The 14428-nt window shown below is 41.6% G+C and overlaps 1 protein-coding gene across 4 annotated transcripts in view; it reads left to right on the forward strand.

Moving 5' to 3' along the window:
* Nucleotides 1–13897, forward strand: part of SMCO4 (single-pass membrane protein with coiled-coil domains 4) — a 29354-nt gene extending 15457 nt beyond the window's left edge. For 3 of the 4 annotated variants that reach the window (XM_074861051.1, XM_074861052.1, XM_074861054.1), the window contains one exon: nt 12812–13897. In XM_074861051.1, coding sequence (XP_074717152.1) covers nt 12941–13120 — 180 coding nt within the window. In that variant the 5' untranslated portion in view covers nt 12812–12940 and the 3' untranslated portion in view covers nt 13121–13897. Of the gene's footprint in view, nt 1–5666; nt 5685–12811 lie in introns of those variants that run through there. The other variant, XM_074861055.1, reaches the window with a different exon arrangement.
* The last annotated feature ends 531 nt before the right edge of the window (nt 13898–14428 follow it).

The raw sequence follows: 14428 nt of genomic DNA on the forward strand, positions 1-14428 counted from the left end.
TCCCCTACTTGCACTGCATCACAATTTTTATTTTTTTGGTTTTTGCCCCACTGCATTAAACTTGCTATCTGTGGTCTTTTCAAATGAAATAATGGCAAAAGCAGTTGGTGTTGATGTTGTAGATACCAGGATGTCCGCAGCCCAGGGCGCAGCCATTAATATTCTGTCCGTAAGCTGTGGCAGACAGACTTAAGAGACGTCTAAGGACACGATTCCTCAGCCCCTCTGAAAGGTCAGACGTAGGACTTAACTTCTGTACTGTGCAGCCTTAGCTGTCACTTGGTGTTCACAGGAACTTTGATAAGATTAAAAACTAATATATTCCTGTTTTGAGAAAAGGTCAAATAATACATGATCCAAACCCTACGTCTGCTGGGTCATGGGCAGGCGCCTTTAAACACCCATTCCCTGCACACCCACAGTTCCCAAACTGTCCATGGGCCCCAGGACTGACTTGACTTCTGCTGTTAAGGGTTCAGGGTACAACTGGAAGTGGTTTGATTGTTGGATGCCTGCTGTTGCATTGACAAGAGGGATCTACTGAATACATCAGAAAACTTACTACTGGATGTGGCTGATGTGAGCAATGAAGCAAAAGGAGTTGTGTTTTTAAGAGGTGGTCAACAGCATCTTAATAAAAATAGAGGGTGGGGGAGAAACAACTGCACCACAAAACCAACCAAAAAACCCCCCTCAATACAAAAAAAACCCCAAACCTGCAAAGACAAAAAAAACCCCAACCAACCCACCCAACAGCTTGGAGCAGTGTTTCTTGAAATTGCTTTAAAATATGAAACTATTAAGATTAATCTGAATTAATCTATACAAAGTAAGAAAGATACCTGCTTAGATCTCAGCAGCAGCAGGTGCTTGCAGTATTATAAATAGAAAGCAATACAAATTGAGGTGCTTATTAAATTTGCCTTTATGATGCTTTGAAGAATTGCAGTGGAACAGAAAAGAAAAATTACCAGAGGCTCTGGATTAGAAGGGTGACTTAAATAGCTGTGCTGCCAAAGGAAACGGAACATAAACTAGAATAAATGATAGACTTGTTCAAAAAAGGTTATCTAACAGTGATTTGTCTCTAGCATAGAGAGGTTGGCTGAGAGCTTTGGAGGGATGTGATTGAACGGGGGAGGGCTTCATTTTTTTGGTCTGTTTTAATACAGTATTGAATTTTAATATATTTTCCAGGAGATTGCACTGTAATCCTTTCTAGCACTTATGTTTTTCAAGTTTTTCCTTGTTTCCATTTTCCCCTTCCCCCAGCTGACAAAAACTAATTCTGCAGGAAATGTTCATGTTTGGGAAATGGACTCATTCAGAATTTTTGCTGCCTTTTTGGATAATACTCTGGTGAGGATCCTGTATGTTGTTCAGCATTTTCTAAAATTCTTGAAATGCTGTAGGGCCTCTGCAGAGAGGTGGCTGAGCAGAGCAGGTAACAAATCGTTGAGAAAACCAGATCAGAGCAGCAGGCTCAACTGGCAGAGACCTATTAAAAATGAATCAAAATCTGCAAGGTTTTTTTCTTTAATGAGATACTGAAATTGATTTAATTTGTCAGGGAGCATACCAGGAAATTGTAGCGTGGGAAAATAGGTGCTTTGGGGAGCAGCGAATCGCCCTGCGTGAGATCTGAGATCCTACTTTTTAATGTAGTGAAGCACAAGCACGCGTGCTGGTGGAGAGGAGGTTTGTGGTGGCACAGTGTCCTGCACCCTTCTCATCTCAGTTAGTTACTCTCTTGGAAGATGCCTGGCATGCAAACAGTGAAGGTGTCTAGGTTAGAAATGGTGACAACGTGCACAGGCAGAACAGAGAGTCATTAACACAGAGTGAAAGGGGAAAGGGAATGCGTATGGACAGCAGGACTCCTGGACTCTGTGCCCAGATCTCCTTGGCACTGTGTATGGGCTTATATGAGCTAAAGTGGCTTGTATGCCATACAAAGCATTTGATGTATGTTACCTGTGGTTAGGAATTCAGTTGCATCCATATGCTTATGAGTCGCATGAAAAGGACGACTTAGTGCACGAGCATGGCTACCCTTGGAAAAGTTTGGATCTGTTCAGCAGGGAATGAAGCTGGTATCTTGCGCTAAGTTTACTGGAGTTAATGCACAATTGTGTATCGTTGTGCTCTCTGAGAGCACTGTGAATGTAGCGGATTCCTCTAAAAATAACCCAAGTGGAAAGGGAGGCTGTACAGGAATAAATGAGAAGGGACAATATGAATACTGTTACGTAGGGGGATGTAATGTTTTGGTCTTGGTAAGTGATTTAAACTTGTACTTTACAGTGGTTGAACTATGGGACTGATCGATAGCTGTTTGCTGAATGTTGCAGAGGAACTTCTGAGACATTCTTCTCTGACTACCTGGGCTTGCTCGTAACCGACTTTGTTACACACACGGCTCCATAGCATTTGTTTTTGCTTCCGAGTGTTTGAGCTGGTGCAAAGTCCTGGCAGTAGGACTGTAATAGGAGTACATAAATAGCTGGTGCGAAAACCAGTGTTGCAGAACTGATTAGGCAAAACAGGGCTTGTGTTTAGAGGGTGGCTTTGCTGGGAAACTCCCTTCGGTTAGACTGTGCAAAACGTTTTTTCTTTCTGTCTCTGTAATTTTATTAAGTCTTAATTAAACTTTCTGCATTTAAATTAGTTTGCATTAATGTCACACTGTCTTATTTTGTGTATACTGACAGACACTAACAGGGATTTGATCAACCTAATCCAGCTGTATGTAATTTTGTGCCTTCTCCTTAAATAATTGCAAACAGAGTCTATCAATCATGGCAGGAAAGCCTGCTGCTTTATTATAATGTGGGATTGTTTAGTGAAATGTAATAAGACTTCAGGTTTAAGCTGGGGAGTAAACAGAATGAGATTTTAATGAGACCGGTGATAGGAAGAAAAAACTCCCCACCCATCCTGTGTTGCAAGTCTTATCTTTCCTTCCCCCCCAAAACCAGTGTCCTGATTGCATTGTTGTCACGCTGATGTTGAGACATTTCTGTGATTTGAAAGGATTTTGGGAAAGGTGCAGATTTCTGGCTGCTGGAGGAAGAGCTCTAGCCTAAACCTGTGGTGCCATTCCAGTGTAAGGTGGAGCTTTTTATTTCATTCATTGATATCTTGATTACCTGGATCAAATGAGAGCCTGTAGAAGGCAACAGAGGTGGGAATGGAATCTGCCAAATGGCAGCAGCATTGCATAAGCTCTGAAACACCTGCCCCGCTTGGAAAACAAGGGAGTAACACAGGCACCCACTTAAATGATTGTATTTGGGTTGATTTCTGTGTGATTTAGTTACTCTCCAGTGTCATGCAGCCCTCCCCTGGCACGTGTACAAGCAGGGAGAGACAGGCATGGTGCCAGCAGTCTTTCCTCAGTCTCCTACTGGAAAACCATCTGTGCCAAGAAAAGCTTGAAAAACCAGAACTTCAGACAAGCCCTGAAGGGGATGAGTTTGAGATCTGAACCCATCATTCAGCATGCTCTGGCATTGCATCCAGTTTGCTTTAAATCTGTGAATGCCTCCAAGTTACTTCATAAAATAAAATGGTGAGTGCCACTGTCGGTGCAGCGCTGTCTATTTTCCCCTGCAGGACTGTCTCAGGACAGTTTCAGGAGTCCAGGTACACATCTGTTTTGCTTTCTGCTCTGGCAGATACTGCTGTATCTTGAGCTAGAAGAGGGAGATTTCTCTTCATGCCTCTGAAGAAACAAACTGTTTCAGAAATAGTTTGAGTGCAGCATACACAGACTGTCTTGTGGTCAGGAAGCACACGTGCTGTTTCTGGATGTTGCCCTGGTACCTTGGGAGCTATTCTTTCAGCTTTTTTCTTCTGTTGGTCACTATCCATTGTTCATTCCTGTCTCTGGTGCAAACACACGCGTGTGTGCACGCGCCCCTGCTGCCCCAGGCTCATCTCTTGCCTTTGTGTTTTTTGTGGTTTTTAGATTTAACAATCTGTTCTTACTGTGGGCATGGATTTTTTGCCTGCCAAGCTTTAGCCTGGACTCAATTTTCAGTGCCAAAGTTTTAATGACAGTAGAATTGCAATGAAAAGCAGCGAGAGTCCCTCAACTCTCCTGTTTGCATTACAAAACTGTAACATCAGGCTTTGGACTTGCTGGTGTTCTGCCTGGTGTGTGTCTCGGGGATCTGTTTCAAAGACGTTTATAGTGATGCTGTCTCACAGAGGGACTGTGTTGGGAACCCGGTAGTTTGAACGGGAGAAGTAACAACGAGACCGCACGCAACGAGACCGCACGCTGGATCGTAGGAAAAGTGTGTTTCCCATCTAGGTCATCATCAGCTCAGAGGATGAGTGCTGCTACCCTCTGGTGACTGTTCAGCCTGTGGTGTGAGTTAGCAGCGACAGTCCAGGTCTTGGTGGGCTTGTGACCCTGACGCAGCTGCACTGGAAAACAGAATTTTTTTTTCACACCAGATTCCTATTGCTGCACCTTCTTGCAGATGCCATTGGGTTGGTCTGGGAAAGCAACACAAATTTTGAGGAGCTCTGACACCAATGACTTATTTTTATTTATTTATTTAGTGTTGCTTTTTAGAAACGGAGTGAATTTCCGTAAATACACTGGAAAGATAAATGTTTTGTATCCAAAGGAGTCTTGTCAGGAACAGCTGAGAAAATCACTTTTTAAGAAAACAGCTGAGCAAACACATAATATAGTCGTATGCTAGGTGTTGTGCTTTACTGCATTTATGCGCAAGATCATCTGTATAGATGGAGAATGGCAAGCTCTTTTACAGCCTCCCCTAGGAATTGAATTCATGCAGTGACAGAAATTACGTGTTTGTTTTTCTTGTGTTTTCAGTAAACATTAGTTGCATTTCTTCATTGGACTGCCTGTTGCAAAAGTTGTCTTGATGCTGCTTCTTTATCTACAAAGAAAAATACGAGTTATTTATCCATCTGTTCGTGGAGCAAAAGGACTTGCCTTTTTATTTATTTTTTTTAATTGAATTGCTGCATTCAGGGCAGATAGGATTGTACTGCAACATGTATGCGCCAAAAATACCATCACCTCATCTCTGTTTAACAGTGCCTTCCCAGATGCAGAGATCATGGCTTTTTGTTTCTAATTCAGATTACTGGCTATATCCAAGCCCTCAGAATTGTGAAAATCATATTGAAATAGCTTTCTGCTTCGGCAGCCTTGCTCTCTCTGACTTTCTGGCAGCATTCAGTGCTGGCTTTCATTTTCCAAATGCTGTGAGTAGTTTTGAGACTCTCAAAGCTACATTTACAGTAAATGTGATGTTGCAGTAATGATGGGTCAATTCAGATTTAGGTCTGTAATTTGGAAGAAAAGCCACCACCCCTCACTAAAAGATAATGTTAAACTGACTTCAAACAGCATCTTAATAGTTCCATATTGTTATGCGTGTAATTAAAAGCTTTTACCCTTGAAAACAAGGTTGTTTTGATTTGCTAATCATAATTCCTTGCTACAGTCAAATAGACTGAGGTAAATTTTTATTATATTAAGAATTGGCCACATGTGGTAATGTGAAAATCCATTTTTCACAGAGCAAACAATTTTCTCTTAATGCTTTTCTTCGTTTTTAGCGCACTCTGAAATCATGACAGATAGTGTCACCAAAACATGAAGATCTCAAATTTACCATTGCAAGCATTATCTTCAGGTATGCATCAATTCTGCTCTGCAACTTCTGTTTAAAAGTAACAAGCTGGGTGACCCAGAGCATTTGATAGTGCAGAAGCCAATTATTTGTGTGGCTGTTCATGCAGAGTCCTTGCATGCTTAGGTTGCTTGTGTTTCATTAGGGGGATGGCTTATACAAATTAAAAGTTTCTTTTTTAAGCAGGAGATAATCATTTCCCCTTGTTAGTGGTCACACACCAGTTGTGTTTCAGTACCAAAAGGAACTGTCCTGCAACTGGAACATTCACTTCACCATGGGGCCAATTTTGTGTTGCTGAAAGTGGGTTGGCTGGGGAGTTTTGGGGAGAGGGAGGGAGGATGTGACTGGGATTATTGTTTTGTTAATCCTCTGGGCAGGCTTGCTCTTTAGGGTTCAGCTTTCTTAGTCAAATTGGCAAATCTCTGCTCTATCCATCTTTGTCACCCACACAAGTGATTACACAGAACATTTTGCTCCTGTAGAGCCTGTCAAATAATGAAGATTTTTTTTTTTTAAACTATCATTTTACATTTAGTGTATAAAATGGAGTGTAATAATTATGCTTGAATGTGATGGAAATAGTGCTGGACAATCACTACTGCAGTTGCATAAAAACTGTTACAATGGGGTTTTTTTGTGGGTTTTTTTTGTTTTGTTTTTTTAATGTTCCTTCCTCAGAGCCAGGTTCGCAAGGCATTAGGTGATTAATGCATTTGACACAAACACAGGAGCAGGTTTAGGTTCTGTCTCGGTGTGGGAGTTGGGTGTAAACTGCTCTAAGTGCTCCTGCAAATCTTACCCAGGTAGCAGCCACCCAAAGGGATGAAGGTGTTCTTCAGAGAAGATCTAAGGATTGTTATTTTTATCTCTTACACCTGCCAAAACTGAAACACAAGGGAAAAAACAAGGGACAGAGTTGGACCTGGGTAGATGAAGAGGCTCCGTGCAAAACTGAGGTCTCTGGGGACTCCATCTAGAGCTCCGTGCACAAGTATTCCTGTTTGTAAATCTGTCCCAAGCTCCTACTGAAATACTTCCTTAAAATTCTCTTTCAGCTGCATTTCTAAGCTGGCCAAATCACCTTGAAATTGGTGACCTTGCTGATGCTACTCTAGAATGGCCAGACCTTAGAGCTGCAGGAAAGAAAATTCCTCATCCAAAATGTGGTATTTCACTTCAAGGTAAAATCAGTTATAGAGTAATGATAGAAAAAGTAGCCTAAAACAAGTCTTGTCCTTTATTACATAGTACCCAGGGTTTGTGTAACAGTATTACATGCAGTTCGATAATTTATTAAAAAAGCCCAGAACATTTGCATGGTTTCAAAGGTATGAAATAACATGTATGTGTTGATTAGACCCAACTTTAATTAAGGGTACAAGTAAGAATGACATTACTTCAGCAATGTGTTGGTCCTGGGCTCCCTGTGCTGGCTGGGGCAGCACATCAGGTTTCCTTCTGCTCTGTCAGGAGCTGCCATCTCCTTGTGGTGACCACAGGCTTGGCCGCAGTGAAGTTGAAGCTGTGTGAGGTAAGGGAGGAGGAGTAAAGCTTTTTGTGTAGGAGATCCTGCACAGCCGCTCCTGGCAGCCCAGAGCTGCTGTGTTCATTCTGCTGGGACCATGGCAGCACAGCAAGGAGCAATCCATTTTCACTGCTGGGAAGGGTGGTCTTTATCACGAAGCTGGGGTGTGCTCCTGTTTTAGTGACCGCTGAGTGCTTCCCTGCTAACCAGGCTTCCTCTTGCCCTTTGGGTCCCCACTGCAGCCTCTTTCCATACTCAACTCTTCTTCCAGCCTCCTTACAGCAGCTCCAGCTGCAGTGCCCTAAACAGTCATCCCAGTAGCAAAAACAAGTAACAAGCTGATAAGTTTGTTGGTTTTAGTTCTTGACTCTGCTGGTGTGCTCTGGTGATTGGGAACTACTGGTTTTGGGGCTTTTTAATGCTCAAATAACCTTAAGAGTATTGTCTGCTTAGGTGTCCTGTGTTCTTTTCCCCTACTGCTGGCAGGCAGTTTGAATACAGTGTGTGCTGGTTGTCTGCTGGTTTGTTGTTTGGTTTTATTTTTAATGCCTTAGTAACATCCATGGCCCTAGGGGAAAATTTAAATGATAAAAATTAATTCTTGTCAGATTGGTTGTTTGAATTTCAAGATGTTTTGCTGTTCCAGAAATGTTACCGTGCTCAGTAGCAGGATCATGAGGCCAGGTTAATCCAAATTGGCTTACAAACACTTGTAATTTTGGATTTGGAGAAAAATTACTCAGCTTAACATGGCTAATACATTCATGCTGTAAGGTTGGTGATAATAACTTCTTTAGACGTCTAGACGTGTGATTATACTAAGTGCAGATAAACAAAACCTTTTGTGCATGTGTAGCGTGTAGAAGGAGATGCAGAACTGCAGTACTCTGCAAGTGCTGGTGTAGCTGGAGTCAGCGCTGCCGTTCCTGGCTTGCAGGAATAGCCATGTGTGGTGTGAGGAGCTTTTAATTGCAAATTACTAATGGTCAGAGTTAATTTTACAAAAAAAAGGAGACAGTGGATTGCCATAAATTCTGGTTGGAACGTTGTGATATGTTTTGAAGGATAGCAGTCCCCACAAGTTTCACTTACAGCCTTCTGGTACAAAATTATCCCTGCTTAACCACAGTTGTCTTGCTTTAGGATGTTGGCAAATGCTTCAGCACTGGTATGAATGACTTCAGCAAGTCCACTGATTTATGCTTTTAGGTTTTGAGGTTAGCTCTGCAAAAACAGTCAGAGTAACTTAACCCAGAAGGTAGAATGAAGAGCACTTTTATATATAAAAAGCAATTTGGATGATGGGCAAGGAGGAATGTAATTGCTCTAGATGTCAAGCCAGGGTACTAAATTTGCGAATTTTTGTTATGTTGAAGAATGACATCTTTAGGCTTGTCTTCAGTAGCTTGAACTTTTTAATGTTTTTTTCTGCTTGAAACCTTAGCTTTTCAGTGTCAAGTTGGAGCCCTGCAGTGTCAGAGAGAAGAGGTAGACTCTGTGAAATGGATGTTTCAAACCAATATATGAAGTCAACACTCATTTTCTTGACTTGGCAATTGAGATGGTTCTTTCTAGCCAGCACATTCCTGCTTTGGGGGGAGACTTTGCTATAGTGAACTTAAATAATCTCACCCCATGTAATTTTAATATCAAATTTTAAATTGCATAATTCATAAAAGGAAGGTGAAGTTACAGTCTGGCTAGTGCCACGACTCCTGTCACACTGTTGCGGACTACAGATGTTCTACTTTTGCTAGAGTCTTAATCCCTTCTACTGCTATTCCTACAGATGTCCCAGTTGAGAAAGTTGGGGACTTTCCAGTAAAAGCAGTAGTTGGATTAGTTTGGTGATCATGCCCAGCCTTGGCAGACGCTTGGGCCAGGTTGGGCAGTTAACAGAAAGGGGAAGCAGCCTTAGGAGGATGCATACAGTCTGCAGCGGTGAGCCCTCTCCTGTTCAGGGGAGACTAGGAATGGAAAAGAGACTCAAAGCTTCTGTTTCAGGAGAAGAGGTGAGTTTCCAGTTCTTCTGCAGAGTGAGGTTAGCTGGTCATGAAGGTTAGAGTCTGCACAAGATTGAAGTATGTGTGGGACATGACTTTCTCATTGACCTCTGACAGCGACTTGCTCTAAGATGTTTTAAGTGGGCAGTGCTAACTAGGCTGTTAATTACACCCATCCCAATTCTATATTATTTCCTTCCTCTTTTCACTTGAGTTCAGCCTTCCAGTGCACAAGCAGGGTGATTACTGGCCGAAGGAGGGTATAGCTCAGTAACGTGGAATAATTTGTTTTCATGGGCTGTGTATGGCACAGGGAATGAGACCCTAACGTTGTAATCCAGACCCTGGCACTGACTTGCTGTACTTCATGTATCTGTTTTTTCCTTGCTGTAATTGTCAGCAGTCACCTGCCTTCCAGTGAAGTCCACAGGTGGCCAGTAAGAGGCTTGGCAGCAGAAGGAGATAGCAGTGGCACTCTTACTCCATTTGCACAATGTGGGGTGTAGAATTTTGTCTTCTGCAACTGAGCACTGGTTTTTAAGTGCTCTTTCATACCAACACGAACATAGCAGCATGTACAACATCCTGGACCTTTCCTGTGGGGGAGTGTTGTCTCTTGCAGCAACTGTCTAATACTGGCAGGCGTGTCCGGGCTCCTCGTGGCAGCAGGAGCCTGGCAGCAACTTGCAGAGCTTCGCTGCTTCCATTTTTATGGTTCAGTTAAGATGAACCCCAAGGCTCATTTCTCTGAAAACTGTGGACCAGTTTCTGCGCAAGGCCATCTCTGCCAGTAACAAAGCCAAGTAACCCAATCTATTGGAAATGTATTTGGAGATTGATGCCAGATTCCCAAACTGCAGAGCATCAGCTTGCAATTCAAGTGGTGCTGACATTTGCGGGAAGGCTTTCTGTACTAAGCCATCAGATGTTAGCTAGTGTATGTAATTAACTTGGTATAATTTTGCTTCAGAATGAAATATTCATTCAAAAGAGACTTAAAAAACATCCTGATGTTTTTAATGTCTGAGTAGCAAGTGATGCTGTGTAGAGCAAGGCATACATTTATTGTTGGAGAGACTGGTTTCATGGCAACTCCTGTTTGTTACTATGGTACACAGAAAGTCCCAAAGGCTTTTACTGTCCATCACTTCTTGGGTCTTGTGAGTAATCTGGATACAAAACCCACTGATGTATGTTAACAGTGGAGACGGAAAACAGTATGAAAATAATGTAGCCTGAAGTGCTTTGGTTGTCTAATTATCTCAAAGGGCAAATGTAAAACTTAATTTTGCATAGTAGTTTTTCTAAAGTTTGGTAGTAAAGCTTGTGACCAGAGCAGGAGGAGAGGGAACAGAAATGGAAGGGGTAAAACAAAGATTTCTTTTGCCCCAGAGGCAGTTCAGGAGTTAGAGAAGTGATAAACAACAAAACAAACCAGAAGCCCATAGCTTGCAGCAGATGGAATACCAAAGACTCTGCCCGGAATCAGTAAGACGAGTTGAGGATTTGCTGAGAAGAAACAGTTATGAAAATTTAGAAACGAAGTAGGGTATTGTGTGTAGTTGCTTCATCCAATTCCTATTTACCTCCCCATTATGGAGTTCACTGACCACTTCTGGTCTCTCTAAATGTGCTACGTATTTCGATTCTCATGCTGCAGCTTGCAGAAGGAATGGGTTCTTTCTCAGACTTGAACTTCATTGTTTCCTCTTTTGAAAATCATTCCAGGCACCAAAATTGCCCTTTTGTGCTTTATCAAAACTGAAATGAAGTGTTTGCTTCAGAGTGCAGGTTGAATTTGCAAAGTTTATGATCAGAAGAAACAACTACTTGAAAGATGTGTGTGCATGGGATGCAGAATCAGTGAATCCAGCTGAACACTGAGATCCTGTCATGCCTTTTTTTTTTTTTTTTTTAAGATTATAACCAGGAAGGACCATGCAAAGACAGAAATACTGACACATTGATTTGCTATTAGTTTCCCAGTACCACATGGTTGCTCTATTCACTTCTGTAAATTCAAATTAGTAGAGTTATTCCACATTTTACCCTAATTGATGCAATATCTCACCAACCTAATTAGCTGGATGAGAATCAGAGCAGGCAGGCTGCTGCTGTTACGAGAAGGGGGGAACACTCTGTTGTAGGTGCACATAACCTGTAGCTGATTTTTGTTTTGTACATGAGCATTTTAGTTTGGTTTTGCTTCTGTGGTGAGGCTGACAAATAAGGTTGAGGGCTAACTCCCAACAGAAAGCATCACACATTCAGTGAAAACATCTTTTTTTTTTTTTAAAAAGTAGTCATAAGACAACCTGTAACATTGACCAGAGATGACAGAAACATCAAGAGGAAATCATGTCTGTGATGAACTGAGTGAGATTTGCAGCTTTGCTTGTTGACACATGCTCCTCACCTACAGCGGCAAGCTAAAATCACCTTTATATTTTGATATAAAGAAGAGAGAGAGAGAAGAGGCCGTTGCATTAACCCACTACTTTCTACAATACGTTTTATTCTGAGGATATCAGAGTGATGGAAAAGCATCAGTTCATAGTTTACTTCAACTCAGTATTTGACATCAGTAATTGTTACCCTCCATATCTGTGTTGAGATACCATCTGGCCTGTATCCAGATATTGTGCTGTTGCAGAAATAGAGGTTGTGGCTAAGAGGATGTAGCCAAACAGTTGGCATCCTCCCTCCCCCCACAGGCAGTGAATTACACAGCTGTAGGCAGCTTAGAGGCAAAAAAAACTTAGGGTATGGAAATATTAAGGACCTGCTAATTCTCCTTATTTCAGAGAGGCTTTCATGTCATGCAGTGGCTTTGTTAATCTCACTTTATAGATACTTCTGCTTTTAAAAATTGGTCTAGTAGACTTCAGAGCACCCACCTTATTAATGACTGCTTGTCTACACCAGTGATTTGTAAGCAGGCTGGTTATCACTTGGGATCTTTTTCATATAAAAATGACAGCTGTAGTAAGAGTGACAGCACTGAGTCATGTTATGATTTAGACTTTGTTCTATGGCAGCAGGGCCAGAAGGATAAGTTAAGCAGCTCTTTCCCCACATTTCTTCCTGTTAGAATACCCTTTATTCCAGTACCTGGTGTGGATGATAAATGCCTAATGCTTTTCCTTACGGCAGGGTGTGTGCTTGCCCGCCCTTGTTCTGCAGGTTTGTGGGGAGCTGCAGACCTTTAGCTGGGAGCCTGCTGCTGTTACAAGCAGGGGCAGCTGGTACTCTGACGCAAGACTAATTCATATTATTTTCATTAAGTCTTTAGCTGTGTTATCTTCTTTGCCTTGGAGGATAAAATGTATGGTGCTGGGCTTTGTTTCTGGCTTAACAGAGTGCAAGTTCGGTGCTCTTGGACAAATAAACACACCGTGATGAACTGCTGTAGTTTTTATGGGGAAAGTGTTACTGATGAGCTGAGCAAGCGCACCGCGATTCCGTTTCCTTAAAAGAAACTTCATAGATATTGGTGCCAGTTAGATAAAAGATTTACCAAGTGGAGCTGCAAATAGTTTTAATAACTGGAATATGTGTCGCTCTTGCTCAGAAGAGTTGCTTTTTTCCTTCTCTTGCAGTTTCTTGCACAGCCAGCCACTTGAAAGAGAAGGAATTCTTCAACCCCTTGTTTCAGAAGACCTTGGACTATTTTCTGCTGTTCAGCTCCTTTCCTCCCCCATTTCTGTGAACAAGATCCTGAGAGGAGGATGAGGCAGCTAAGAGGAAAACCCAAAAAAGAGACCTCCAAAGATAAAAAGGAGAGAAAACAGGCAATGCAAGAGGCCCGGCAACAAATCACCACCGTCGTGCTTCCCACGCTGGCTGTTGTAGTACTGCTGATTGTTGTATTTGTTTACGTAGCGACTCGTCCAAATACAACTGAATGATGCAGCTTTTCAGACTTTATAGCTTTGAGGTATTAATAATTTTATCAAAAGCCGAAAGGAACTCTCTGCCACCCTTTTACTACTCTACAAAGGAACTTGCTGGTATTTTCAGTCTTTCTCTTTGTTAGGGTCCTGCAGATTCTATTTAGGAATGTAACATAAAACGTATTAGTGAATGTGCCAGTACGTTTTATGGTCCAGTTCATGTGCCTTTCAGACTTTTAAAATGGTGTTTTTCTTAAATCTGTTTGAAGCTCTATATTGTAAAAGGAAATCGTGTTCTGCTATAAATTTGTAAAAAATCAGCTTCCAGCTTTTATCACTGTTACGGATAACGTTGCTCCCATGAGCTCTTGTCTATTTCAGAACTTCCAAAGAAGTACATTTCTTCTTTGTACTTAATGTCATATGAAGTGCTTTGATTCAGAAAGGATATATTTATTTTTTGCATAAAAGAGAGAAGTCTTACTTGGAATCTTCAAATTATTTTGCAAAAAATGTGACTTATTGTGAAAGCCTACACTGTATAATAATTTTTTCATTAAACACTATATAGTTCACTCAAAGAATTTTTTTTTTTTTGCTATGAGATGCCAACATGCAAAGTGAATACTTCAGGATCTGCCAGAAGGAATCTTCCAGAACTTGGAAAGGAAGATTTTACCAGTTTATGGTGAAGTAACTAATAACAAACTACATAAACACAGATAGTTGTTTATCTGAATGTTAAATATTTAAATCTGTATAAGTGGCAATAAAAAGGTGATTTTGAATACAGCCCTTGATATTTTTTTTTAAGGAAATAAAAGTAACATTAGTGTAACTTAGGTCTCTGATCTACTTGCTGAAGTGAGATGCTGTCCTGTGACAAGCCCCTCTTCCCCGCACTTAAAGGAAGCTGTGAGCACAACTCAGAGGCAGTTTTATTCTAGGAAATGAAGCTATAAATTCGGATCAAAATGCTTCAGTAATCCTGTGTTCTTTTACAGCCATTTCTCATCCAAATATTTTAAGGTACTCAGTAAGCATTAACCTTCAGAAGACTTTAGGGAGGGAATTGGAGAACTTTTGACTGCTGCTTAAATACAGACCAAGCAGGGAAGAATGTGATGCTGCAGTGCACTGAAGCGTAGCAGGACATATTTCTGTGCCAGAAGTCAAAGACCCCTCCAGTCTTTAATTCATGTGCTGTCTTTTGACACAGGGATAGTCCCAATGAAGTCACAGGATCAGAGTGGTTTGGGTTGGAAGGGACTTTATAGATCATCCAGTTCCAACCCCCCTGCCATAGGCAGGGACACCTTCCAC

This window comes from Strix uralensis, chromosome 2 (genome assembly GCF_047716275.1).
Source record: "Strix uralensis isolate ZFMK-TIS-50842 chromosome 2, bStrUra1, whole genome shotgun sequence".
NCBI lineage: Eukaryota > Metazoa > Chordata > Aves > Strigiformes > Strigidae > Strix > Strix uralensis.